We start from the raw sequence: 25935 nt of genomic DNA on the forward strand, positions 1-25935 counted from the left end.
GTATAGTTGCGTGGCCTAAAACGCCTAGTACACACCAAAGTTACTGCAAATAAATATTTAAAAAATTGCGAAAATTTCACATTTTATCCAAACTTACCAGGTCGGTATGCATGGTCATAGTGACGTTGTTGACCTACAGTACTCATCTCAGGCATGTCGCTTTCATGAGCCGCAAGGAATTAGTGTGCTTCCTAGTTCCAAATCCATTGCCAAAGGAACGGCTTGACAAATAAATGTTCCTGAAAGAGCATGTTCCAGACTGCAGAGACTTGTGTATTCTTCAGTCGCCCACTGCCGCCATGTCTCTCTCTGCGTGCGCTCGATGAAAAATAGGCAATAAATATAACCATCATGACATGGCCGCAGCGTCAATACCCCACATTCAACATATTGCTTATCAATGACCCGAAATACGTCGGTCCCATTCTCTGCCTGCATTGTGCAACAGCACCAGTAAACAACAGCGGCCAATTCTGGAACTTAGACAGTGTAAGTGACAAATGGAAACTATTTTTGGACACATTTTCCAGTCCTGCGGATCCGTTTACATTATAAATGCAAAACAAATGCATTCATTAATGCTTGCAAAAATATGCACGTTATAGCCCAGAGTAGTATCTTAGCCCAAGCCACACTGCACTTACATACATATACAAGCCCAATTCCAATGAAGTTGGGACGTTGTGTTAAACATCAATAAAAACAGAATACAATGATTTGCAGATCATGTTTAACCTATATTTAATTGAATACACGACACAGACAAGATATTTAATGTTCAAACTAATAAACTTGATTGTTTTTAGCAAATGATCATTAGCTTAGAATTTTATGGCTATATATATATATATATATATATACATACACATGTATATGTGTATATACATATGTATATATGTGTATATATATATATGTATGTGTGTGTGTGTGTATATACACATACACACACACACACACCTTTTTGACCCCCCCTCCCTGGCCTTACTCAGTAGGCTGCTCACTGTGTGAGCAATGCAGAGGTGGGAGTTGGGTCACCTCGCCCTGCTATTACTCCATATGTTTGATGAATGCCCTCTCTCCCAATGCCCCTGTTCGGCTTGCCCTCCACCTGTCTCTGCCTCTTGCTGCATCCCTCAACTTTACCTCATTTGTCTCTAATTTCACTGGCTTTTAGTTCTTTCCCAAGCTTTTTCTTTTACCTTCGCTTGTCTCACTTTCTCTTTCTAAGACTCAAATGTTATTCATCTTTCGCTGCAGGACTATGTTCTGGCTGTAGAAATCTATCACTCCATCATCCAGTATGAACCCCAGCAGAGAGCACAGCTGGTCAGTGGCATAGGACGCATCTTTTTGCAGGTTGATACACCAACACACATCCATGCATTATATTACAATCTGCATAAAAAGTCTACAGGAAGATTTTGTAAGGCAAACATTGAGAGTCCCGTGAAAAAGTATGGGCCCCCTTTTCCAAAGTCATATATTTCTTATGCTTTCTATACTTATTTCTCATACGTTTCCCCACTTTAATGTTTAAGATCATCAAACAAATGTAAATTTAAAATGCTGTTTTAAAATGGTGATTTCATTTATAGAACTGAAAATCAAGCATTTTCTATAACTGCCAATGAGTCTTTCACATCTCTGGCGCACTCTATCTTGCAGAATTGTTTGAATTCTGCAAAAATTGAGGGTTTTTGAGCATGAACGGCCTTTTTAAGGTCATGCCACTGCATTTCACTCCGATTAAAGTCTGGACTTTGACTAGGCCGCTCAAAAACCTTCATTTTGTTTTTCTAAGGCCATTCAGAATTAGACCTGCTGGTGTGTTTTGGATCGTTATCCTGCTGCAGAACCTAAGTGCGCTTCAACTTGAGGTAACAAACTGGTGGCTGAACGTTGTCCTTCAGGATTTTCTGTTCAACAGCCAAATTCATGGTTGCATGAATCACAGCAAGTTGTCCAGGTCCTGAAGGAGAAAAGCAGCCCATGACCATCACACTACCACCACGTTTGACTGCTAGTATGATGTTCTTTTTCCTGAAATGCTGTGCTACATTTACACCAGATGTAACGAGACACACACCTTCCAAAAAGCTCAACCTCTCATCTCTTCAGTCCATATAATAGTCGCCTAAAGGTCTTGTGAATCGTTAGATATTCTTTTGCAAAAGTAAGACGACCTTTTATGTTCTTTTTGGTCAGCAGTGGTTTTCGCCTTGGAACTCTGCCATGCATGCCATTTTCCATAATGTTGTGTCATGAACACTGACCTTAACTGAAGTAAGGGAGGCCTGCAGTTCTGTAGAAGTTGTCCTGAGTTTCTTTGTGGCCTCCTCGATGAGTCATTGCTATTGTGGTAATCTTTGTAGGCCGGCCACTCCTGGGAAGGCTCACCACTGTTCCATGTTTTCTCCATGTGGGGATAATGGCTCTCCCTATTGTTCGATGGAATCGTACAGCTTTTTAAACGGCTTTTGTAACCCTTTCCGGACTGATAGATGTCAATTACTTTATTTTTCAACTGTTCTGGAATTTCTTTGGATTGTGTCATTTTTTTGCAGCTTTTTTAGATCTTTTGTCCAACTTTGTGTTTGTTTGTTTAGGTGATTTCTTGATTGAAACAATTCTGGAGGTAATCAAGACTTGGTGTGATCAGTAAAAATTCACAGTAAATTGTGATAAGCCACCATTCATGATTTCACAAGGCGAGTAATTACGTTTTCACACAGGGCCAGGTAACTTTGAATAGTGTTTTTTTTTCCCTTCAATAAATGAAATCAGCATTTCAAAACGGGGAACTTGGGGAACCTCTGCAAAAATATAGACATTTGAGAAGGGGGGTCAATGATTTGTCACGGCACTGTCACAAAAGCTAAGCTCTTCGGAAAATGCCAATAACAACATATTTGGACTAATCATGTAAGCCATTGCTTGGTGTTGTGTTTTTGCTACTTTATTCAGATTGGAGACATTAAAGCAGCTGAGATGTATTTCTGCGATGTGGAGAAAACATGCCAGATGACAGACAGCGAGCCCTGCCTCACAACATGTGTGTTGATGAACAGGTATGTGTGTTTTTGTGGTTTGTATTTAGCATCTTTGAAAAGTGTGTGTATGCTTGGTGATTCTTGGGATTGCAGATAACTCCTCAAAAGGACTTTCTTCCTATGTGCAATTTCGCACCGATTGAGTCTTTAATTAATGTAATTGTTCTTTTCATAAAAACATTTGAATGCATTCCACAAAATTTGACTTTGGCCATCAGAGTGACTACTGCAGGCACCCCTAAGCAGTGGGCAGCTATTTACCTACGTAGGAGCAATGCCTATTTTAAATACCTCTCTGATCGAGACTAGTTAGTTCACATATCCTATGTGGGCAAAAGTATTGAGGCACACCTCTTACTTAGCCACTGAGTGTTTGGATGACACTTATTTGTTCCCACTGAATGGAATTCTTCAACATCCCAAAACATATTTGACAATGCTGGGCTTTCCAACTTTATTTGAACAGTTTAGGGGATTGCAGCAAGACTGTACCACAGTGCCAAAAGCAAGTTTCAAATAGGCCTCGTCCACATGGAAACAGAGCCGATCTTTATCTTATTCATAAAATTTCCATTTTTTTTTTTTTTTTTTTTATTCCGTAAACTTGGAATCGTTTCCTTAAATGTGTCCACGCAAAGATGCTGAAACGCTGTAGTATGTATACCAGGCCTGGAGAGGCACTTCAACGCTGCGACAGGAAGTCACCAAAAACAGACAATTAGCAGTTCATGTGACATAAATATACTAACAATATCGGTAGAGAAACGAAAGCGAGCCGCAATTGTTTGTTTGTTGTTGGAAGTGTTAGCGCTTGGTCACACAAGAACTGGGGGAAACCACCGGGAAAGCTGTGTGTGTGTGTTGTTACACACGGAAACACGAGGGCAGCATTTTGAGATCCATCCACTTTGGGACCCGGATTCAAAAGTGATTGTTTTCAGGCTCCCAAAACACCAGCTCCATGTGTACAAAACCTCAAAGGACAGAAGAAAATACAATCCTTGCGGATACAGTGAAACTTGTTTCTGTGTGGACAGGGCCTAAGTATAGTTCAAGTTGGTTGGAAGGTCAGTATGAACAGACATTTCAGTAAACAGTTGAATATACATATGTACCTCTTGTATTCTATATTCAAACATCGGAAAGTTATTTAGTATTGAAAGATGTGTGTTAATAAAAGTGTGCAGTGCCTTTTTGAAAACTCAGTAATAGCCCGTTATTCACGGGAGGTACGGCCACAAATAGCAAAGATTGCAAGTAATTGACGCCCCCACGAAAAATCTTCTTATTTGTCTCAGTGGACTTCAACGTACAACGGTGCCTTTACCTACAAGGTTAATTCGTTTCAGAATCAGCCTACACAAGGAATGTTCTCAAAATTACAATCTATCTTCCATCCATCCATACCGCTTATCCTCACTAGGGTTGCGGGGGTGCTGGAGAGTGGCGAGATACATCCTGAACCGGTCGCCAGCCAATCGCGGGGCACATATAAACAACCAACCATTCAGACTCACATTTGCACCTACGCATTGTAGAGTTCTCAATTAAACTGACATGCATGTTTTGGGGGTGTGGGAGGAAACCTGAGTACCCGGCGAAAACTCACGCAGGCACAGGGAGAACAGGCAAACTCCACACGGCGGAGGATTTGAACCCGGGTCCTCAGAACTGTGAGGCAGATGTGCTAACCAGTCCTTCACCATGCCACCTACGCTCTATCTTATTGTTTGTTATTTTTTAGGGGGCATGACCTTCGTGAGTGACGTCAGGAACAAGGTGGTTAGTCTGTATGTGAGCTTCTGGGCATAAGGTTTGGGCAACGGTAGCTACTATCGAGTGTTTCTTATTTAGTATTTCTGCCTTTCAATCAACAACTAAAGGTTCATCAGGGACTGATTAGAGCACTCCCCTTTTTTTCTTTTCACTTCAATTGAGCTGCGGCATATCTGAAGCTCACTAGTAATTACAATTTTAGCTTGCAACATAACGGGGAAAAAAATCAAGCAGACGACAGCTCCTTACTCGAAAAACTCAAAAGTCAGTCAAGGTATTACTGTAGTTCCTTGGCACCAAATACACTCTCTGGTGGCATTGTATGACTATTAAGACGGGTAACAGGTTTCTGGCGCCATCTGGTGGGATTCTAGCATGTTTCAGAGCAAAAAAAACAGCGAGGAGTTTTTCAGGAAATAACAGGACTGGAGGGCTGGCTGCACGATTATGGCCAATATAATAATCACGATGATTCCTCATGTTAGGGAAAAATCTTTATAATTATTGCACTACTTCTTAACAAACAATATGAAACAGTTTTCAGTTCAAAATGAATCTTTAAATAAGAATAAATGGCAGATAATAATTTAAAAAAACAAAATTCTGAATAAATGTGCTATTATAAAGTGCAATCATGAATTGCAACTTAATGGAAGCAAATATAGTTAATGCATAGAAGCCAATAACATTAGGCTGCAAGCACCGACTTTTGATTTGAAAATGCCCATCGTCAATATAGTGAATTGTCAAGGACGGTACGTCTCCTTTGTTCTGCTTGACCGTTGGTCAGTCGTGCACAGTCACAAACTGGAAACTTGACAGTTGTGATTTCTCTCTCTGTTTTTTCATTGTGGTCCGTTGAAGTCAAGGCAGCTGCTACAATGATTGTTAATCGTGTCTTACCGTGACACGCCACCTCTCTGCCAACGCGCTAAGAGGGCCAACTTCAAAATAAAAGCGTCATATCTTACGACATTGGACATTAATGCCATTTGAGGCTTTTATTTTGAAGTTGACACCTGAGTGCAGTGCCAGAGCTTAATGAAGCCTTAACCATATGTTTGCCCCCTGGTGGCTGACTGACTAGGTCGAGGGCACTGCTGCAAATGAAGCACTTTTCACACTGTATGCAACAGTGACCGCGTTTTAAATGTAAAAAATGGCGATCATGGTTCAAATTCGATTAACCGTGCGGCCCTAGAGGACAGGTTCCAAAGGACATTCGTGAATCGGTGAATTTGTGAGTTGCGCATCGTGGAGAAGATGGGGGGGGACGCTGCATAGGTTTGACCATGATTTGCGGTCCTACAGAACACGGTGATTGTTATAAAATGGACAAACACACACCACAAGAACCCCAGTGAACCTAAAGCACTACTGGTTTGATGTTGATTTCCAGGGCATTTGTCTACCTCAGTCAGAACAACTATGCTGAAGCACATGCATCCTTCATGGATGTTTTAAAGATGGATCCAAAAAACCCAGTTGTAAGTATTTCTGCAGCGACTATGAAATAATAACACACCTCAATGTGTATTCTTTCCAAGGAGAGATTTTTTTTAAAAGCCATTTTAGTTATTGTATTGTGCGCTATGGCTACACTGCTAAATAATGATCTGTCTCAAGGCCAACAACAACGCAGCCGTGTGCCTGCTCTACCTGGGCCGTCTCAAGGAGTCCCTGGGCAAGCTCGAAGGCCTGGTGCAGCAAGACCCAGCCCTCTACCTCCACGAGAGCGTCCTCTTCAACCTAACCACTATGTATGAACTGGAATCTTCACGCAGCACCCAGAAGAAGCAGGCGCTGTTGGAGGCTGTGGCCTGCCGAGAAGGAGACAGCTTCAACACTCAGTGCCTCAAACTGAGTGTTTGAAAAAATGAGGCCTTGGGGAAGAGGGCACGATCTACTGTACAAGCAACCCCCCCCCCCCCCCCACTCCCAATGTGGGTCTTGCTCATGCAAGAGAGAGGTGACTGTTCAGTGCTTGGATTGGTTTCTCAAAAGCATTTTCTTCTACCAAAAATAAGAGGCTAAACCCCATCTGTAGACATTAGAATTGTTAAGGAATGCTTTGACAATTGGGAAATACAGTAACTCCTCATTGTTGATATTTTGTTTGATTTTTTTTTTTTTTTTACACAATATTATACAGTACTTCTTAAAAGTTTGACTATTCAAGCCAGAGTTCTTTTCCGATGACACCTTCAATTGAACTGGTTGGCAAATTAAGATTTGTTGAACATTTTGTTAACAATATAATTCAAATACTTACACTCTTCTGAAATCAACCAGACACTTCAGCTCCACCATATGTTGACAGTTGAAGTCGTGGCGCGTAAGTGTTTAGTGCTAGGTCGAATAGTATGCTGCTCGTACTCAACAGGCTTGCCAGGCCAGCGAGTACGAAATCTAGATGGGCTTGGATGCTACGCCAACTGCCTCACAGGTGGTATTTCATCATATCAATACAGTGGACCCCCAAGCCAGACTACGAATAGCGAAAATCTGCAGATAATTGATGCCCATTATCATTAATTACATTGGAAATATAGATATACGCACTACATTGCCAAAGGTATTTGCTCACCTGCCTTGACTCACATATGATTTTGTGATATCCCATTCGAAATCCACATGGTTTAATATGACGTTGCAGCATCAACTCTTGTGGGAAGGTTTTGGAGTGAGTTGATTGGGATTTTTGCCCATTCTTCCAGGAGCATATTGGTGAGGTCACATACTGATGTTTGACGAGAAGGCCTGGCTCACTGTCCGCTCCAAAACAACCCAAAGGTGTTCTGTCAGATTGAGGGCAGGACAGTCAAGTTCATCCATACCAAATTATTTCATCCATCTCTTTATGGACGTTGCTTTGTGCACCGGTGCACAGACATGTTGGAACAGGAACGGGTAATCCCCAAACTGTTTGACTGTCAAATATCTCTTGCGACGCTGAAGCATTCACACTTCCTTTCACTGGATCTCACGGCTAATATTTTGGACATTTCCAACTTTGTGGGAGCAGTTTGAGAGTTTGATGTGGATGAACTTGACTGGCCTGCACAATCCTGAACTTTTGGCAATATAGTGCGTGTGTGTGTATATGTATGTATATATATATATATATATATATATATATATATATATATATACATATGTATGTATATATATATATATGTAAATGTGGTTGTATGTTACTTGATCGAACAGCTTTGGGATAAATTGGTGTGCAAACTTGAGAGCCAGGCCTTCTCATCCAACACCACTGTGTGACCTCACAAATGCACTTCTGGAAGAAGGGTCAAAAATTCCCGATACACATTCCTGGACCTTGTGGAAAGCCTTTTCAGAAGAGTTGTAGCTGTTATAGCTGTAAAAGGTGGACCTATGTCATAAACCCCATTAATTAAGAAGAGCATGTCACTTCAGATCATATCTGAGTCAAGGCAGGTGAGCGAATACCTTTGGCAATATAGTGTGTATATATATATATTTTTTTGAAACCCAAAAAATACTTGAATAAATGGGTATATACCACCAATTGGTGTTTTCGGTGTTGGTTACCCCCCAAAAAGGGGAAAAAGAACATTGGAAAAAAAAGATTTTGCGAATAGGTGAATCTGCGGGGGTCCACTTAATTACATTCTATCAAATCTGCAGGTTCACAATGTGAGACGAGCTGAGTTTGAACATAAACCAAGTTTGTGAGACAAGGGCATTATACTAAGACTCACTATGCTTAAAGTCCATTAAGCATGCACTGCATGCAATATACATAAACCACTGTGATTGTATTGTAACTTCCTGTGTGTGTGTGTGTGAGTATATACATGGGAATATAATGTGTATATAAATGAAAATACAATGGTCATTGTTTTTCAGATTCAATGATTAGCGTGATTATGTTCTTAAAAACATTCAATTTTACTGTTTATATATAGTGTTCATCATAATTCTGTATGAATGTTTTCTTTACCATAATAAAAGCAATGTTAGTTCAAAGTGCATAGGAAAACTCCATACCATACTTTCATTGACGACAGTGACATTTTATTGTTGGCGGGGGGGCATGTCCGTCGCATTAGTTTGTTTGTTTGTTTGTTAATACGCTGCTGGATTTATAGAACCTGGCAAACAAATATGTCACTACACATACTTGTTGCATAAATGCTTTGATTTCAAATGACATTACTATTTCAATAAATGTTCCAAAAAACGGACTGTGCAGTCTTGTAATTTCCCTTTTTCAGGATTCCTGTAGAGAAAGCATATATTTCTTCCGGATCTCATAGTCATCTGCTGGCCTGTTGTAGGCTTTCCACACAGGCTCCCCGACAAACAGCCTCATGGCCTTCGTGTAATTCTATGGAGACAGAAACATTCTCATCAGTGTATCTTGCTGACTGGATTGGATGTGGGTTTACATCAAGGCAAAGCCAAGGGACATCAGAAGTTGAAATTCAAACTATTCAATATAGCAGAAGGACTAAATTCATGCTTCCACAAAGTTGGAGAGTGCAGTTCAAAAAAAAATATCGATCTTTTCAATGTTTCTACTTTAGTGTATGCGGAAGGGATGGTAATAGAGATGTCGACCCCGTAACACAAACGACAGGCTGGATGCATTAAAGCAGCAGACCTCAACGACCCGGCACATGCCCACGAGGCAACGATGCAGCGCAGAAAGACTCAACTAAAAATATTCATGATCAGAGTCCACGTGATGAGGCAGAGGAAGAGCCTAGAACATTCAAGAAAAAATGATATCAGCAGCAGTTTTACTTTTTCGTTCCGGGAGATTCTCACACACCAAACCCACTCTGTGTATAATATGTGCCTACGAAGGAGCGGTGCGCGGTATAAATCGGTAGGAGTTATACGTTTGGACGAAGGGACAGATTTGGATTTCACCAACCAATTGCGATAAAGCTTATTGATGATGTCGTCATATCTCTCTCAGTATAAAAATAGCTCATGTACATCTGGTCACAAAGGCCCGAGGCAGCGGCACCTTTTTTCAACCAGCTCCGAGCTGGTTAAAAGACCAGCGCGCCCATGCACATTACTGCTCAGATAGCAATATGGGACTGCTGGATTGTATGGCGAGCATTCTTAACATGTCATAGCTGGACTGGACACGTGTTGAAGATACTGCATCAGTAATTCATTTTCACCTGGTCCAAAAGAACATGAGTGATACATGAGTAACTTGATTCCTCCTATCCTCAATGAGCATTTCAAATATCTGCAACATCATTTGGGATTTCTGTAATGACAGTGACCAAAACAAAATGATGGCGCAAGTGGACATCACGGGTCTCACTGTCCAACCAATGCGTCAAAAGGGGACCAATTTGTTGCGAAGCAAAGGCACAGCTCCCACTAATGACAACCTCTTCTGTACATTCAGCGTAATGACTTTTATTTTGAATAATTTGTTTTTGTGTTTCTACGCTGGTCCGTCTAAATTTTGCTCTACGTGAAACTGGTCCATAGCGTAAAAAATGGTTGCAGACCGCTGCCTTAAAGCATCATAAATCGACAAGAGAAAAAAAGTACAGAGAGAAAATTCACGCAAGAATCGGGAGAACACGGAAACTCGTCACAGAAGGTTAGAGGTGAGATTGAGACCAAAAACGTCAGCGCTGTGAGAATGCATTATTATTATTATTATTAAAAGAAGCACAGAGGTCTTTAGATCATTTGGTATGTTAGTCAAGAAAATGAAAATGTTAACGAACAATCAAATGCATTCCCAAGTGGACATGGAAGAGCTGAGGAGCCAAATGTCCCATTACTTTTGGTGCCGGAAAAAGTGGGAGGCATAAAGACAAACTGTTTTAATTCCTGCATGTAAATACCCGCAAACTTAAAGCTGAAAGTCTTCATGTCAAATCCACTGTGGTGGTGTTGAGAGCCCAAAAAAGAGAAGAAATGTGTCGTATGTTTTCAATCTTAAGTAAAGCATTGTGAATATGAGGAATTCTTCTGCATAAATACGTCTCACTTCAAAGGAATGTTTACGCTGTATTCGAGTAAACGCACCACCACGTCTCCAGAAACCTTCACCCGTCGATGGTCAAAACGTTCAATCCGCTTACCGACTCGTCCAAGGTGAAGCGGTGGTAGATGCCGGCTGGCAGGGTAATAAGGTCACCCGTCCTCATGGCAATTCTTATCCAGCGGTCCTCTTGGTCTCTCACGTCGAAGTAGGCCTGGCCATCAAGGATGTAGCGAATCTCGTCGTCCAAATGTAAGTGTTCCTCAAAGAACATCTTCAACTGAGGAGAGACAGAGGTTTCCTTTTGGTTTCTTCATTACAAACAGAAGGTAGTAGTGCAAATGCAAAGTAGAAACGGCAATTCAACCCATACCTCTGCGTGAAAGAAAACCTCTCAAACTATGAGAACATTCCCATGTCTTACGCAAAACAGTCAGATTTACGGATGAAGCTTGCAGGTTACCTTTTCCTCATAATTTGGCAGTGTGTTCTTCTCAACGGTGATGATGTCCATGTAGGAGTAGCCCCGCTCTTTCCTGATACGCTGCAGTTCCGGGTCTGTTTCGTAGATGGCAGCATTCAGCTGCAATAACGACACAATATTGTATTGCCGCTAACGACTGCAGTCTATTAAGTACTATTAAATACGCACAAAACGTTTTCTGGATTCAGCTTTCGGGCGAAGCGAACATCCAACATTTATGTTCATCCTGAAATTTTCACCCAGAAGCCCAAAACTAAATTCCAAACTATTTCTGAGGAGTGCAAGTGATTCACGTGTAATTGTGAGTTTCTTTCCAGTTAGTGGTGATGCAGATCAAACTGCAGTCGATCTCAAAGCAGTGGCACCACTCATTCAAAGTGGGGCAAATCTCGGCCACAAAGTCTGTGCAGGAATTTGTAAATCACAGATTGTCGTTACTGTAGACAATCAGAACAGTTACCTTCCAGTGCAAAACCCCGAGGTGTTTTAACTCCTCCGACGAAACTGGCCGATTCGGCTCGAGCTTGTGCGACTTTCTCCGGTCTTCGTCGGAGTTGTCCATGTACCAGGCTTCCATGGCCATATTTCCAACTCGCCCGACAACAACACGCGAAGCAAAGTTGAGCTCAAACGTCTGCAACAATGGCGACGCGTGGTGCGTTCACGTACCCTCCGTCTAACTGACATCTGAATGCCCGCGTGAAGACTGCTGCCGATTGAATGACAATGCCAACAAACATCTGTACATACTTCGTGTTCGTTGGTGTCCGTGACATTGATGTCTGTTCGTACGAGAAGAAAAACAGTTGCCGGATAGTTTTTCACACGGCGCGAATAAACAAGAATTTCCGACGAGGATGGGATTCGAACCCACGCGTGCAGAGCACAATGGATTAGCAGTCCATCGCCTTAACCACTCGGCCACCTCGTCATGCGTCCCTACAGGTAAAAGCGTACATACGAACACAGGCTACGGGATTAGCTCACCTGTTTTGAATAGCGACGTTAGTGCAAGAACAGCATCACTGGCCAAGAGAAAAAACTCCAGTAAAGGGAAAAGATAAACGCTGACAGAAATTACACAGTCTGTCCACAAGGGAGCGCCAAATATCAACTCATGCTTATTTAGTCGGTTGAGCTGACATTACGCTGACCGTCTTAATGATCTGAGAGCCAAAATATTGTACACCCTTAATGTTGCATTGACACGTCAGTGTCGGTGTAAGAGCACATCTAACCGGGGGGCCGTGGGGTCAGCGTGGTGGGAGGGCGTACATTCTGCGACTCAATGAAATTTGTATTTAGTTTATCGGTCAACAACTAAAACACACACACACACACACCATTACAGGCCCTCCTGTAAAGTGAATTCTGATATTGATGAGGTCAGTAAGTGTCAATCAAGGTTTGTCTACGTGTAAGATCTAAATCAAGTTTATCTCTTGATGCATCGATAATTGTATTTGTAGGGAATTTACGGCTTCGTTGTTTATATCAATAATGATTTAAGTTGAGGGTGAACAACTGAAAGGCGTTGTATCTGTTCCATTGGTTGTCCCTTAATAAACTTACGAGCGAGATTGGAACAAAGAAATGGGTTAAAACAGTACAATGAAAGGAATTTTGCTTGTTTGGGGTGAATGGGAAATAAAACCATGCTCCACAAATTTGTGAAATTATACACACATATATATATATATATATATACAAAATTCTGACAAGTGGGGTAGACAAGAAATGTATTTGATTTGGATGGTCAACATTCAAGTTTTACGTTTGGATGCATGGACATGTTATGTCAGAGAAGGTCGAGGACTGGCATCGCAAAAGATAGTCGATTGCAAATGCAAACTACGGGTTTTCACCAAGCATGTCTACGACGAGATCCTGCAGCATTTGCTCCGTTCAGAGTGAGACGAGAGAGAGTTGTGCCAGGAATAGTTGTGGATGTGTCAGCATGACAACACACCTGAAGAACATCGCCTTGCTGAAGCAACCTCCCAACTCACCTGTTTTTTTTTTGTTTTTTTCCCCTCCCCCCTTCCCAAGCCCATGGGGGTCATCAAGGGGACACGTTTTGAAGATCTGGATGACATCGAGATGGGCGTGGCGACGCCGCTGGTTCAGGTCCCGGAAGAATCCTTCCTGGAGTGCACTGGTGTGGCAGTAAAGGCTGGCAAAGTGCGTAGACAGGGAAAACTTAATAGTTAGGATTTTAAATATGTAACTTATGACCCCAATCCTGGTCCCTTTCTGACACACCTCACATGTACATTGAGGGCACGTGTATGTGTGATTTGGCAATTTGCTTTGGGGACAATTCAACAAATATTGTTAAAGCTTTTATAATAAAGGTGGGGGGGGGTTCACTTCTTGTTCTAAAAAAAATTATGTTCTGGGTTTTAGGATCCTAAATTTCCCACCACCAACGTTTTTGTTTGATACGATCATATCAAAATAGCCAATGTTTAATTTTACATTCATTGCAGAACCAATTTAACTACACAGGTGGGCAAACGATTCAGTGCAAATAAGGCAAAACACAGCCAGAGGGGAATCAAACATTTATTTTACCCTTATTAAAAGTTACAATAAAACCATTAACATCTTCAAACGATAGCAAAATAAAGAGAACCAAAACATATTTACAGAGAAAGTTTTGCAGATAAAAAGCTCACATTTTGTACACAATCCCAACCCCTGCATCATAAACTCTGAAATGTGGACACTGCAATACTTGAATGGGGATTTTAGCCTGGAAAAAAAAATCCAAAGACACAAAAACATTGACCTTCTCCCACCTCCCCTCAGTGTTTTCTTTTTCCTATACATGAGAAAATACTTGAAATTTGTGGGTAAAACATAGGAATGTAGAGTTCTAAAAATTAATAAAATCATTTGAAAGGTTTTTACGCATCCTTTAACAGTCATTTCGAGTGAAGGAGATGGTATGCCCCGCTCTGCAGCGACGGCAATCGTTAGATCCCAAAACGAGACAAAAAAAGATCAAATGTTATAGGGCTGCCACGCTCCGTGAATTGGGGCGGGGGGAAAGTCAGTACTGTATTCCTGATACGCTCCGCCTCCAGGTCATGACCTTCTCCACATGCCAGTCTGTGTGTGTACCATAAGGGGGAGACACTTTCATCAATTTGAGGGCCCGGTGAGATTCCGTCTGTCAAAGAACTGATAAAAAAAAAAAAGTAAACTGGTGGTTGAATCAGCAAATGTGATATATCCGTTTGTCTTCTTTTGTATAACTTTAAGAACGTGGCATGAGTCTCTCATATATATTTATATACTATAATCTTGGAAAATTAGTTCAGCGGCTGGGGCACGATCACTCCGCGCTGGCGTCACCCTGGGGGGCCGCAGGTGTCGTTTCCTCGGCGGGGGCGGCGGCGGGGACGGCCTCCTCGGCCTCCGTGGCCGGAGCGGCCTCCTCGGCGTCCTCGGTCGCTCCCTCCGGAGCGGCGGCCTCGCCCTCGGCTTCGGCTTCGGCGGCCGGCGTCTCGTCTTTGGCTTCCTTGGCCGCGTGGCCGTTCTCCTCGGGCTTCTCCTCGCCTGCGGGGGAGGCGGCCTCCTCCTTGGCCTCCTCGCTGCCCTTCTTGCTCTTCTTCAGTGAGATGCCTTTGAACTTGAAGGAGTTCTTCAGGGAGAACTTCTTTTTCTTCTTCCCGTCCTTGGGGGCCTCACCCTCCGCCTTGGCGGCCTCACCGTCTGCCGCGGGAGCGGGCTCAATGGCATCCCCGGCGCAGGCCTCTCCCTCCTTAGCCGGTTCGGCTGTGCCATTGCCGTCTGCGGCGGCCACATCCCCGTCAGGCTTGGCAGACACGTCGCCATTGGTCTTGACATGGCCGTTTTCCTGCACAAGAGAGGACTTGTCAGTCAAGTAGACTAAGTGACTCATGTGGCACTGCTAAAAATGACATTCCCCATTCGCTCGGTTTCCCAGTTAAAATTGAGCAAAGCTGTTGCTCTTGACTGACAGTTTCCCCCCCAAAAGGGGGGCGGAGGGGCGGTTACAGCAGCATGCACCACCTCCATCGGCCGCGCGGAGGCAGTAGTGCTGCGTCTGCGGTTCAACGTTAAGGAACAAAGGAATTCCCTCGTCACAACTGTTCTCTCCATCAGTTTGGCCAAAATCCTGTTTGGCTTTAATGCTCATCTATTGCATCAGATTTGAGTAAACAAAATTAAAATTAAAATAATAAAAAAAAAACACAAAAACGGCTCGTTTTCTGTTATGGTCATATCCATTTTCACGATTCAACATGTTGGTTACATTTAGCTTTTGGGAGTTTTCAGCGCTCCACTTCTCATATTGAGAATTCCCTGCGTTCAATTCAAAACTTCAAGTCTCTCTCGTCGATGAAACGAGAGCGGTTTATCGAGCAGGCGCAGATCCGCGCTTTTGTTTGCAACTCGGCCGCAAAATGGGGCCCCAGCAGAGCAGCACATTTGCATCCTTTCCGCTGCGCATCTTTTGTTGTTTGGCCGACAGCAAACATTCCCGACGCTTGAAGCAAAACCATGCGCTCGAACGTGTTTGAAGTCGTCTATACATTTCATCGCAATCTGTCATTTGGGATAACGTCTTTGTTGTCGTTTTGAGTGAATTTCCCTCGTGGAGCCGGCAGCCGCAAGGAACAAAGGCACGGTCAACGCGACAAGTCACTTTTGTCCATTTAATGAAAACAAAATGGTGGTTTGGAATGTAGCCGCTCCAAGCACGCCGGTGGTGGGCGTTGGGCGCCATGTGACTCCCTTTCGGTTCGGTCCAATTTACTCACCTGGCCGTTGGCTTTGGCGGCGGCAGGGTCGGCGGCGACGTTCCCCTCAACAGCTACATCTCCCTTGGACATGTGGGCTCCCATTATTGTTGTTTAAATATATATATATATATATTTTTTGTAACCGTTAGATGTTCTAAACAAAACAGAAAAAGAAAAACTTCAAATTTTTTTTTTTTTTTTTTTTTTTTTTTTGCGAAGCTTGAAAAAAAGTCCAGCTCTCTGAAGGAGTGAGATGTCGCCAAAGAGTGAAGAATCCTTCCTGCGCCTTGGACTGTGCACAGACACTGAGAACGTGCTCCCACTGTGTCTGCGAAAACCACGTCGGCTGAGCTCAAATTAAAGGATCTAAGAGACACGACTGTGGCTATTTCAACCGCCTCCAAATCGACCAGAGTCTCCTCCCACGGGCGTGTCGGCAGGGCCGCATCCAATGAGATGCCGGGGGATGGGCCACGTCACTCCAAACTGGCTGGATTTGACACCTTCTAGATAGGATCACTTGTTGAATGGCTATTAAGTTCTTAATATTTGCTCTTTCGCACATTAAATGCCTTCACAGAGAGGCAGAGAGCGCAGCGTGTTCCCCCAAAAAAATAAAAATAAAAATGAGAGCCCGTAACAACAAGAAAATCATTTTCACCATTTCATATAGAACCTTGATACACTTGTTTGTGTGCAGATCGTGCATATGGCACACGGACACGTCACTGCACACAAATATGCCTCGACCTCCACGGCTTCGACAACAGTACAGAACAAAAAAAAAAAAAAAACACAGCTAATTCAGCTAAGTCAACCACAAAAATTGGTCAATTCAAAAATTTCTGTCTCAGGGCATTAAAAAGTATTAATAAGGCCGCCCGGAACCACTGTTCATGGTCACTGTCCATGTTTACTGCACGGACATTTGTTGCAGACGGACGCACTGTTGGGCCAATGGAAAAGCATTGCTAAAAATGAGGAGCATCTGTAAGTGATTTGAAGACACTATTTGATGTGTAATTTACATGTAACATGATGTATAAGTGAGCTTCCCCCCCCCCCCCCCCCCATCTAAAATGGTCATTGCTAGTGTGATAATGCTAATCGCAAATGCTAAGCCTTTTAATAAAGGCTGTTTTTGTGGTCTCTAATTCTGTACAGATTGTTAAAAAAATATATATATGTCGCCTTAATAATCATGGGCTATTTCTTGTAAAGTTCACTAATTGGCCATGATGATGAATCCAGATTAATTTACATATATATATATATATATATATATATATATATATATATATATATATTGCAAGGTTTCGTTGGAAAACATCCCTTACCTAAAGCAAACTTTGGAAATAGTAAATTGCATTGCATTAAATAGTGACGTTATGTCAAGCTGGGTCAATATGGGTCCCGTGCATGTGATTGTCCATACTTGTCCTATGGTTTTGGCCCAGCATCTACCCAGTTATGGGTGGAGAAACTTGGCGTGGGGGTGGTTATTATGTAAATTAGCCAAACTGTAACATCATCCTTTTCAATATTGAGAACGACTCTCTCACAGACACATTTTCATCAATAGGGAGGCAACAAATAATTTCGTTTTGAAATGTCACACTTTATGTGTGCGCAGCCACGCCATAGACCCAACCATGTTCGTAAAAGTCATTCAAAAGTCAACTTTAAGTAAAATATCCCCTCTTAGGGTACTACCCGAATGACAAGATATAATATATATTGCTATCGTTCCCCCTTAAGGTCCAATGATGTCAATTTTAATCAGAGAGAAGATGGAGACTGGAACTGAACAAATGCCCCAAATATTTCTGTGTAGCAGTTTTGGATTGGTCCAAAAAGAAACTGTAATGTTCTCTAAATAACAGCCATTTGATTACATAACAGGCAGCTTCAATTTATGAGAACCCACTGTTGCTGCTTTGTCACAAGCGCAGACAGACATGACAAGGTGATTTGCGCAATCACAGCACTGAACCACAAAATTCAATGGAATTTGGTCGATAGAATGCAGCTTCTGCCCTGATCTCAAGTCCTTAGTCTTAATTCTTGCACATTTAAATCAAATCACCCCCTCTTTCCCATCACTAAATCCCCATTTCGATCCAACATTAGACGACCGGATAAAGATGCCCTCTTCTTGTAGTCTTTACTTGACTTAATTAATTTATGATTTCCTTCGCATTACTCAGGAATCTCTGTCTGACATTCCAAAAATCCAAAAAGCACAAAGATCACCCCCTTCCATTTACACATACCCTCACACAAACATGTCACAACCGTGGAATGTGAGGCATGCATATGCCACCCAGAGAATGATCTCCATCCTTTCACTGCGCTGGAATACACCCTGAGGGGTTTTAAGTCTGTGAACACCCCCTGCCGCCCATTTGTACCATCTTCCATCCCACTATACATTCCCCCAAAATGAGTCATGAGAGCGAGAGCAACATGGTCCAAAGGCTCCTTTTTGCTCCCATCCCACCATCCAGGGTATGTCTCATCACATCCTTGGAATTTCTCTGATGTGGGCCTCTGTGAGCGGACTCTCTACCAGGATGAGGCTGAAACGTTGAGGATGTTGAATGTCCTGGTTTGATGATCACAAAACTCAAGGGACTCACAACTGTTGTTAGTATTTCTGTTTTCGCCTGTCCACTCATGTTTTAATGCCCCCCAAATATTTTAGAGTAGCAAACAGCATGATGAAATCGTGGTTAGCACGTCTGCCTCCCAGTTCTGAGGTTGGAGTTACGATGTCATCCAGCTTTCCTGTGTGGAGTTTCTGTGTACTGTGGCTTCTCCCCCACATTCCAAACGCATGCGTGATATGTTAATTGAAGACTCTAATTTGCCTAAAGGTGCGGATGTTTGTTTGTCATGCGATACCGTGCAATTGGCTGGCGACCGATCCAGAGTGTCAGCTGGGAAAGGCGACAGCTCACCCGCAACCCTAATGAGGACAACTGCGATAGAAATCGGATGGATGCATATTAAACTGAAAAAAGACTTTGCAACCTGATGTTGAGGTCCGCCAATATTGTGCAGCTGTTGTACCTCAGAGTTCTGTATCAACTGGAGGAGAGGAAAGAGTATATATCAGAGTGCTACGTCTGTGCCAATGGTTAGTTTATAGAAGCCTTCTCCAAACTTAGGGTCATTACCCAAAATGGGTCCCTGTTCTGATTTTACTGGATTGGCGATTGTCAGAATAAAATGCTGTGAGCTGTTTTATTGACCATCAAGCAGAAAAATATTTCCTTGGCAAAAGACTTTTTGATTCATGTTTGTAATAAATTTACCTTATCTTTGTTGCTTTTTATTCGTTTATAAAACACTGTCCAAAAGGCTTGGAACCCCTTTAGCTGTGTAGTTTTAATGATCTTTTTTTTTTTTTTTTTATAAAGAATTGTTTTTGCCATTAAACCAGTAACAACTGCAGTAGAACAGATAATTGTAGAATCACACAAGCTCAAAAAAATACTAGCAGAATTTATAATAATAATAATAATAATAATAATAAAAAAAAAATAATTTGTCTTACTGTGGCGGAACGGTGGACGACTGGTTCGCACATCTGCCTCACAGTTCTGAGGGCCGGGTTTCAAATCCTGGCTTCACAAGTGTGGAGTTTGCATGTTCTCCCCGTGCCTGCGTGGGGTTTCTCTGGGTACTCCGCTTTCCTCCCACCTCCCCAAAACATGCGTGGTAGGTTGATTGCCCGTAGGTTGGAAAGTGAGTGTGAATGGTTGTTTGTTTCTATGTGCCCTGCGATTGGCCGGCGACCACTTTAGGGTGTACGCCGCCTCCTGCCCGCAGTTAGCTGGGATAGGCTCCATCACATCCGCGACCCGAGCGAGGATAAGCGGAATGGATTTGTTTAACTCAATTTGTTAGAGGTACCTCGCCTCTCGCTTTTCAGCTGCAAGCTCACCCGTGATCCTGGACAGCATAGGTAGAAAATGGATGGATGATGACTTCAAACGAGCCTTCCAAGAGGTTTTTGTACTTTATTTAGACTAATTGTCCCCATAAGAAATAATGAAACAGATCCTGACAGTTCTGAAGTTTGGGGTTCCAAGCTCTCCTTGGGCTCTTGACGTTCTCCCCATGCTTGCGTCACTTTTCACCAGGTACTCCGGCTTACAAAAATAAATGCGCAGATTAGTGAGTCCCATGAAATGGCCAACAACAAAAAGTACTTACTGAGAGAAATGACACTGAGCATCTAAGATTGATTCACTTCACACACTTACTTGTACTTGAAAAGGCCCGATTTCCTTGAGAAAAATGCGACTGTGGCCGGCGGACTTCCTCTGGCCTCGTCCGCCGACTTATTTTTGTCACGTTTCAAACGCTGCGTCTACTCTTCCCGCACTCTTTTTTTTCCCCCCTCACTCAGAGTGAGTCAATGGTCTTGTTTGTGTGGTTGCCCGTTTTTCATGACCCGACTCGGGAAAAGCGTTAAAATCAGATAAAAGGCCTCTATTGTGTGATTAGCCTCCCAATGGATGAGCATGACAAGTAGGAATGATGGGGGAGGGGCCAAGGAATTACTTTTGCATGCTAAAAGTTATCTTTAGGTGTTATGGATTTGATGAAATGAATAAAAGCAACGGTTTGGATTGAGAAAATGTTTCATATGTTCATTTTCAACAAACACCGTCATTTGCACTGTTTTAGAGGATCATAGTATCATCTAGTATTATCTATAGCAGGGTTCACCCGACCTTTTGAAACTGTGAGCTAGCTCTTGGGCACCGATTCATGTGAAGGGCTCCCAGTTTGATACACACTTCTGAGATAACAATGTTGCTCACAATTATTTTGGAGGAAATCCCCAAATAATTTCCTCATCGGCACTGTGCCCGCTATCTTGTCTCCGCGAACGCCATGGTTTGGGCATGCACTCAGCTACAATACTGACATTTGAACTATAATATATATGTATATTTGAATATATTTATACCAAAAAAATGACGCATCTCACTGGTGCGCTATTTTTGAACAGGCCCACGGGCTATTCATGTCATTTTTGGGGACCACCGAATGCTCGTGGGTGCCTTGTTGGTGACACCTGATCTAGAGAAGGGATTCCTAACCAGTGTGCCATGGGAAATCATCTGGTGTGCTATGGGAAATTATCCAATTTCACTTTTTCCAAAGAGAAGAAACGTTTTTCCAATAAATGGCAGAAGGTAAATACTAGAATAGAATAGAAAATAATAGAATAGAATAGAATAGAGCTTTATTGTCACTGCCATAGGATCAATCGGGGGATGCATTTCGCAGCTTGGTGGTAGAAGCTGTTTTGAAGCCTCGTGGTTCTATAGTTTAATGTTACGTGGTGCTTTCCAGAGGGGGTGGGGGCATGAAGTGAGTGTCGGGGATGAGATTTGATTTTGTATAATTCCCCTGGCTTTCCACATTAATTGGCCAGTGTAGGCGTCCTTGAATGGTGGGTTGTGTACCTCCGATCACCCACTCTGCTGCTTTCACGACCCGCTGCAGGCCCTTCACAGTACAGCTGCTGAACCAACTTGTGCAGCAGTGTTGGTCAGGAGGCTCTCCATGTTGGATCTATACAAGTTTATCAGAAGGTATTAGGGGAGCTGAGCTTGGCGTAGTTTCCTGAGGAAGTCAAGTCTTTGACGAGCTTTCCTCACCTGATGGGAGATGTTGGTCAGCCTGGTCGGGTCTGCCGAGATGTGGACTCTGAGGAACTTGAAGCTTTCCACTCTCTCCACCTCCTCGTCATTGATAAAGAGGGTGGTGTGCTCAGGTCTTTCGGATTTCCTGAAGTCCATGATCATCTCCTTTGTTTCAGTTGTATTCAGTCCTACAAGGGTGGTGTCATCCGCAGATTTGACGATGGTGTTGTTGTTGGGGTGAATGGGAGAGCAATCATACTGTGTGTAAATAGGAAGTAGAGGAGGCAGTTGAGGACACACACCTGGGGTGTCCTCGTATTCAGGATGAGAGTGCGGGAGGTGTTGTTTCCCATCCTGACCTTCTGGGGTCTGTTGCTGAGGAAGTCCACTATCCAGGTGCACAGTGAGCTGCCGATGCCAAGGCTGTTCAGCTTTTGTACCTAGTTTTTAGTACACAACTGTATTAAATGCAGAGTTGAAATCCACAAACAGCATTCTCACATAGGGGTTAGCATTATCCAGGTGTGTGAGGGCTGTGCGGAATGCTGTGTTGATAGTGTCTTCTGTTGACCTCTTTGCCCTCTATGCAAACTGGTGGAGTTTGAGGTCATTGGGAAGAGCGTCCTTGATGTGAGACAGGATGAGTCTCTCCAGGCATTTGGGCATTATGAGTGTTAGAGCGAATGGGCGATAGTCATTCAGTCAGCTAATTGTGTTCTTCTTGGGCACTGGGACAATGTTGGTTGTGGGGACTACAGACTGCAGTAGCGAGAGGTTAAAGGTGGTTGTGAAAACCTCTTTTCTCGCGTTAACTCTGCGCAGTGTGGCTCTTACCTGGTACCGCTGCAGCTGGATGGTAGCGCCAGTTTCACTGTGTATCCACTACCCACCCCTGTCCTGCATGCTTCCCCTAACCCTGTCCAGTCCTGTCCTATATTGTCCTGTCCTTCCCTCACAAAGTTTAGTACTACTGACCCATATAGCACTCAAATCCAGTGTGTCATTGTACTAGGTATAGAATGCTTTACTTTCCTCATCTTGTTTACACCTACTGCTTTGTCTTTTGCTGTCTTCTTTTCCGATATGATTTAGTTACCTTCACTCTCTCTCCTTTTTGTATTTTCTGTCAGCCCCTTTAAAACTTTGTTCGACCGAACGACTATAATTCTCAATAAATATCCATCAGAATACAAATAAACCACAGTGGCGGCTGAAAAAGTCCATAGTGACACAATAAAACTGGTCCAGCATAAAAGGGATACTGAACCTCCTTTCTGCTTGACCTAAGAGCCGAACAGGACAAAACAAAAAACTGTGCACCCACTTTTTTTACCCAGTATAAAATAGGTGCCTTGCCTACATCAATGCTGGGAAACACTGATCTAGAGCATTCTAATACATATATTTTGAATGTTACATTTGCCTACTAGTTCAAATGTGGAACATTTTGTAAACAACAATAACAATTGTTCAACATTCAGCAATGAATTTTTATTTGCTGACCAGTGCACGTCATTGATGATTTTAAATGATGCCTGTGTACTTTATATATTTTCTTTTCGAGATTTGTATTGGCTGACAGCTAATTACAAAGACTATCAGGTGCACTGCTATGGAATGGGGTGTTTCCACTTCAAAGAAAGGCTAATTCATTCGATCAACTGGTTTATTGACTGCAAAGGGCCCTCACCGGCAGGCAAGCACAAAGCTGCACATGGCAGCCATCTTGGCAGGGGCTTGTGCAGACGTATCTGTGGCATCTGGCAGGAGGACGGTTAGAGCAAAGCGGGATGTCAAATGCTTGGCCAATATTATGGTTTGGCTTGCCTCGTTGATGAATGAATTACTCACATGGACACTTCGAAACCTAAACTCCAAAGATACCTGTAAAATGGACAGCAATTGTTTTGATTTCTGTGTGTTGATGGCGGCACGGTGGACGACTGGTTATAGCACATCTGCCTCACACTCCTGTGGGTTCAAATCCAGCCTCCTCTGTGTGGAGTTTGCACGTTCTCCCCGTGTCTGCGTACTCTGGTTTCCTTCCACATCCTCAAAACATACATTGTAGATGAGTTGAAAAAAATACCTCGAAATTGCCTGCAGGTGTCAATGTATGTGCAAATGGTTGTTTGTTCATATGTGCCCTGCGGTTGGCTGGTGACCAGTTCTGTGTAGGCTCCAGGACCCCCCGCGACCCTAGCAAGGATAAGCTGGATAGAAAATGGATGGATGGATGTTCTGCTGATTTAGCCCCACCGCACACACACACACCATCCCCTTCACTCGTCCAATCTCGCTTTGGTGGCAGATTAACGCATGATGCTACGTACCCCTCCCAACATTTCTGCATGAGTACAGACATGCCACAGAGCCAGTTGCCATGGTAACTAATGCTTCTATCCATGACTGGTTTTAAGGGCGGACATCATTTGGTGGGAAACCAGTCAAGGGCAAAATGATGATCTAATCATGTCTGGTTTGTTTATTTGAGATGACCCTCATTTCTTCATAATAATCACAAATTATTTTTGATCGTTTGAGACGGCACGTGTTTTTCACCTTTGTCGATCCAGGTGAGAAAACAGCAATACGAGTAAAGGGATAAACTGAGGGATTAAATGCCTTCGTAAGCGTTGATGAATGAAATAGAAGGCGATGATAGACGCTGGCTCGAGCTGATATGTGTGAGCCAGACGGGGGCAACTCATTCCCAGTGGCAATGGAGCCGCAGCATTACTAGGTCAGTGTGCCATCATCTCATTCATCAATATCACTGCGTGCTCTTCCTCCTCCTCTCCCTCTCTGTCCCTTCTTTTTTTTTAGCACTTGTTTTCTTTCAAAATACATACAGTACTGTTTACAGATTGAAACACCACTATTAAATTCTCAATTTTCGGGCACATTATTCTGGTTATGTACTGAAAATACACTTTAAGATTAGTTTTTGACTGACTTTTTTTTCATTTTTTTTTTACAGTGTACAGCAGGTAATTCTGTTCCTGATCTTCTCTTTTGGCAGCAGCCCTTCATCAGACAAGGACGCATGCACCCATCCCATCCCTTCCTTCCTTCCTTCCTTCCTTCCTTCCTTCCTTCCTTCCTTCCTTCCTTCCTTCCTTCCTTCCTTCCTTCCTTCCATCCATCGTATAAACAATTTATCCTCACTAGGGTCACGGGTGAGCTGGAGCCTATCCCAGCTGACTCTGGACAAGAGGCAGTGTACACCCTAAACTGGTCGCCAGCCAATTGCAGGGCACACATAGACAAACAACTATTCAGACTCACATTCACACATGATGATTTAGCGCCTTCAATGAACCTAACATGCATGGTTTTGAAATGCAGGCAGAAGGAGAAGGAAACCCACTGGAAGGCCAGAGCCCAGATTTGAAACCCCCAAAACAAAGTAACAACATAAGTTAATTAACATTGCATTTTACATTTGCCCTTTACATGTAAAAAAAAAAAAAAAATGTATCGGAACTTCTAAGTGAAGAAAAACATTGCAATGAAAAATGGAAGCATACCTAAATATAAGACGATTAAAGTGCCTTAGCAAGATAATAAAATCAAAAAGTGTAGTAATATACACTATAGTATATACATATAAAAGACTTTCAAGAAAGTCTTCATCACTGCTGATTGTAAGAATCAGTTAGCTGAAAGTCCCATGCTACTCCTAACGAGCAAGGTTCAGCACAGGCAGATTAAAACAAATATATTTTGTTTACTTCCAATTTTTAAAATGTTTTTTTTCCCTTTTTTTCTTTCTTTTTCTTCTTTTTTGGGGATGAACCAACCCCAAAAACGTCTATTGGTGGTTATCCCGAAAATGAATAGCAACCTAATCATTTAGGGGAACATTTGAGGGAACATTTGAGGGGCTGAAGTCCCCCTAAAATAGGCCGAACGACGACGGCACTGAATTGGATTCAGCCCGCGTCGATTGGTTATGTTTGCAGATCATGATCGGTCAACCCACGTGCAATCCAACTATGACACAAGCAGTGGTTTTTGTTCATATGTTTGTATGATCGAATTTGTTTTCCATATTTTACAACTGCTACCTGCGATTGACTGCCGACCAGTTGAGGGTGTACCCCGCCTTTCGCCCAAAGATAGCTGGGATAGGCCCGCGACAATAGTGAGGATAAGCGGTACGGAAAATGGATGGATTATT

The 25935-nt window shown here is 42.8% G+C and overlaps 4 protein-coding genes and 1 non-coding gene across 7 annotated transcripts in view; 1 reads left to right on the plus strand and 4 right to left on the minus strand.

The window, feature by feature from the left end:
- Nucleotides 1-9046, plus strand: part of trappc12 (trafficking protein particle complex subunit 12) — a 25346-nt gene extending 16300 nt beyond the window's left edge. The window contains exons 9-12 of the mRNA XM_061795829.1: nt 1258-1356; nt 2965-3068; nt 6226-6313; nt 6453-9046. Coding sequence (XP_061651813.1) covers nt 1258-1356; nt 2965-3068; nt 6226-6313; nt 6453-6698 — 537 coding nt within the window. The 3' untranslated portion in view covers nt 6699-9046. The remainder of the gene's footprint in view (nt 1-1257; nt 1357-2964; nt 3069-6225; nt 6314-6452) is intronic.
- On the minus strand, nt 8855-11981 carry adi1 (acireductone dioxygenase 1). Its single transcript, XM_061795833.1, has 4 exons — nt 11772-11981; nt 11291-11410; nt 10928-11107; nt 8855-9189 (listed from the first exon to the last, which is right to left on the minus strand). Exons 1-4 carry the CDS (start codon nt 11892-11894, stop codon nt 9073-9075), a joined length of 540 nt encoding a protein of 179 aa, XP_061651817.1. The 5' UTR covers nt 11895-11981; the 3' UTR covers nt 8855-9072.
- Nucleotides 11982-12160: 179 nt separating this feature from the next.
- On the minus strand, nt 12161-12242 carry trnas-gcu (transfer RNA serine (anticodon GCU)). Its single transcript has one exon. It is a non-coding gene; the product is annotated as a tRNA-Ser (tRNA).
- Nucleotides 12243-13858: 1616 nt separating this feature from the next.
- Nucleotides 13859-16424, minus strand: marcksl1a (MARCKS-like 1a). Its single transcript, XM_061795095.1, has 2 exons — nt 16105-16424; nt 13859-15176 (listed from the first exon to the last, which is right to left on the minus strand). Exons 1-2 carry the CDS (start codon nt 16186-16188, stop codon nt 14652-14654), a joined length of 609 nt encoding a protein of 202 aa, XP_061651079.1. The 5' UTR covers nt 16189-16424; the 3' UTR covers nt 13859-14651.
- A 4744-nt stretch (nt 16425-21168) lies between these two features.
- The window catches only part of LOC133487871 (uncharacterized), a 38532-nt gene continuing 33765 nt past the window's right edge, over nt 21169-25935 (minus strand). For all 3 annotated transcript variants that reach the window (XM_061795092.1, XM_061795093.1, XM_061795094.1), the window contains 5 exons: nt 23604-23636; nt 23443-23512; nt 22055-22192; nt 21768-21940; nt 21169-21681 (listed from right to left, as the gene is read on the minus strand). In XM_061795092.1, the coding sequence (XP_061651076.1) occupies nt 21442-21681; nt 21768-21940; nt 22055-22192; nt 23443-23512; nt 23604-23636 (654 nt within the window). In that variant the 3' untranslated portion in view covers nt 21169-21441. The remainder of the gene's footprint in view (nt 21682-21767; nt 21941-22054; nt 22193-23442; nt 23513-23603; nt 23637-25935) is intronic.

Source organism: Phyllopteryx taeniolatus, chromosome 13 (assembly GCF_024500385.1).
Source record: "Phyllopteryx taeniolatus isolate TA_2022b chromosome 13, UOR_Ptae_1.2, whole genome shotgun sequence".
NCBI lineage: Eukaryota > Metazoa > Chordata > Actinopteri > Syngnathiformes > Syngnathidae > Phyllopteryx > Phyllopteryx taeniolatus.

Excerpts from the sequence above, each read along its gene's own strand:
- adi1 (XM_061795833.1), bottom strand. The coding sequence starts at position 11,894 with ATGGCCATGGAAGCCTGGTACATGGACAACTCCGACGAAGACCGGAGA. Across the intron at positions 11,108-11,290 it reads TGCCAAATTATGAGGAAAAG|TTGAAGATGTTCTTTGAGGA; the intron begins GTAACCTGCAAG and ends GTCTCTCCTCAG. Across the intron at positions 9,190-10,927 it reads GCTTCACCTTGGACGAGTCG|AATTACACGAAGGCCATGAG; the intron begins GTAAGCGGATTG and ends CTGTCTCCATAG.
- marcksl1a (XM_061795095.1), bottom strand. The coding sequence starts at position 16,188 with ATGGGAGCCCACATGTCCAAGGGAGATGTAGCTGTTGAGGGGAACGTC. Across the intron at positions 15,177-16,104 it reads CCGCCAAAGCCAACGGCCAG|GAAAACGGCCATGTCAAGAC; the intron begins GTGAGTAAATTG and ends TCTCTTGTGCAG.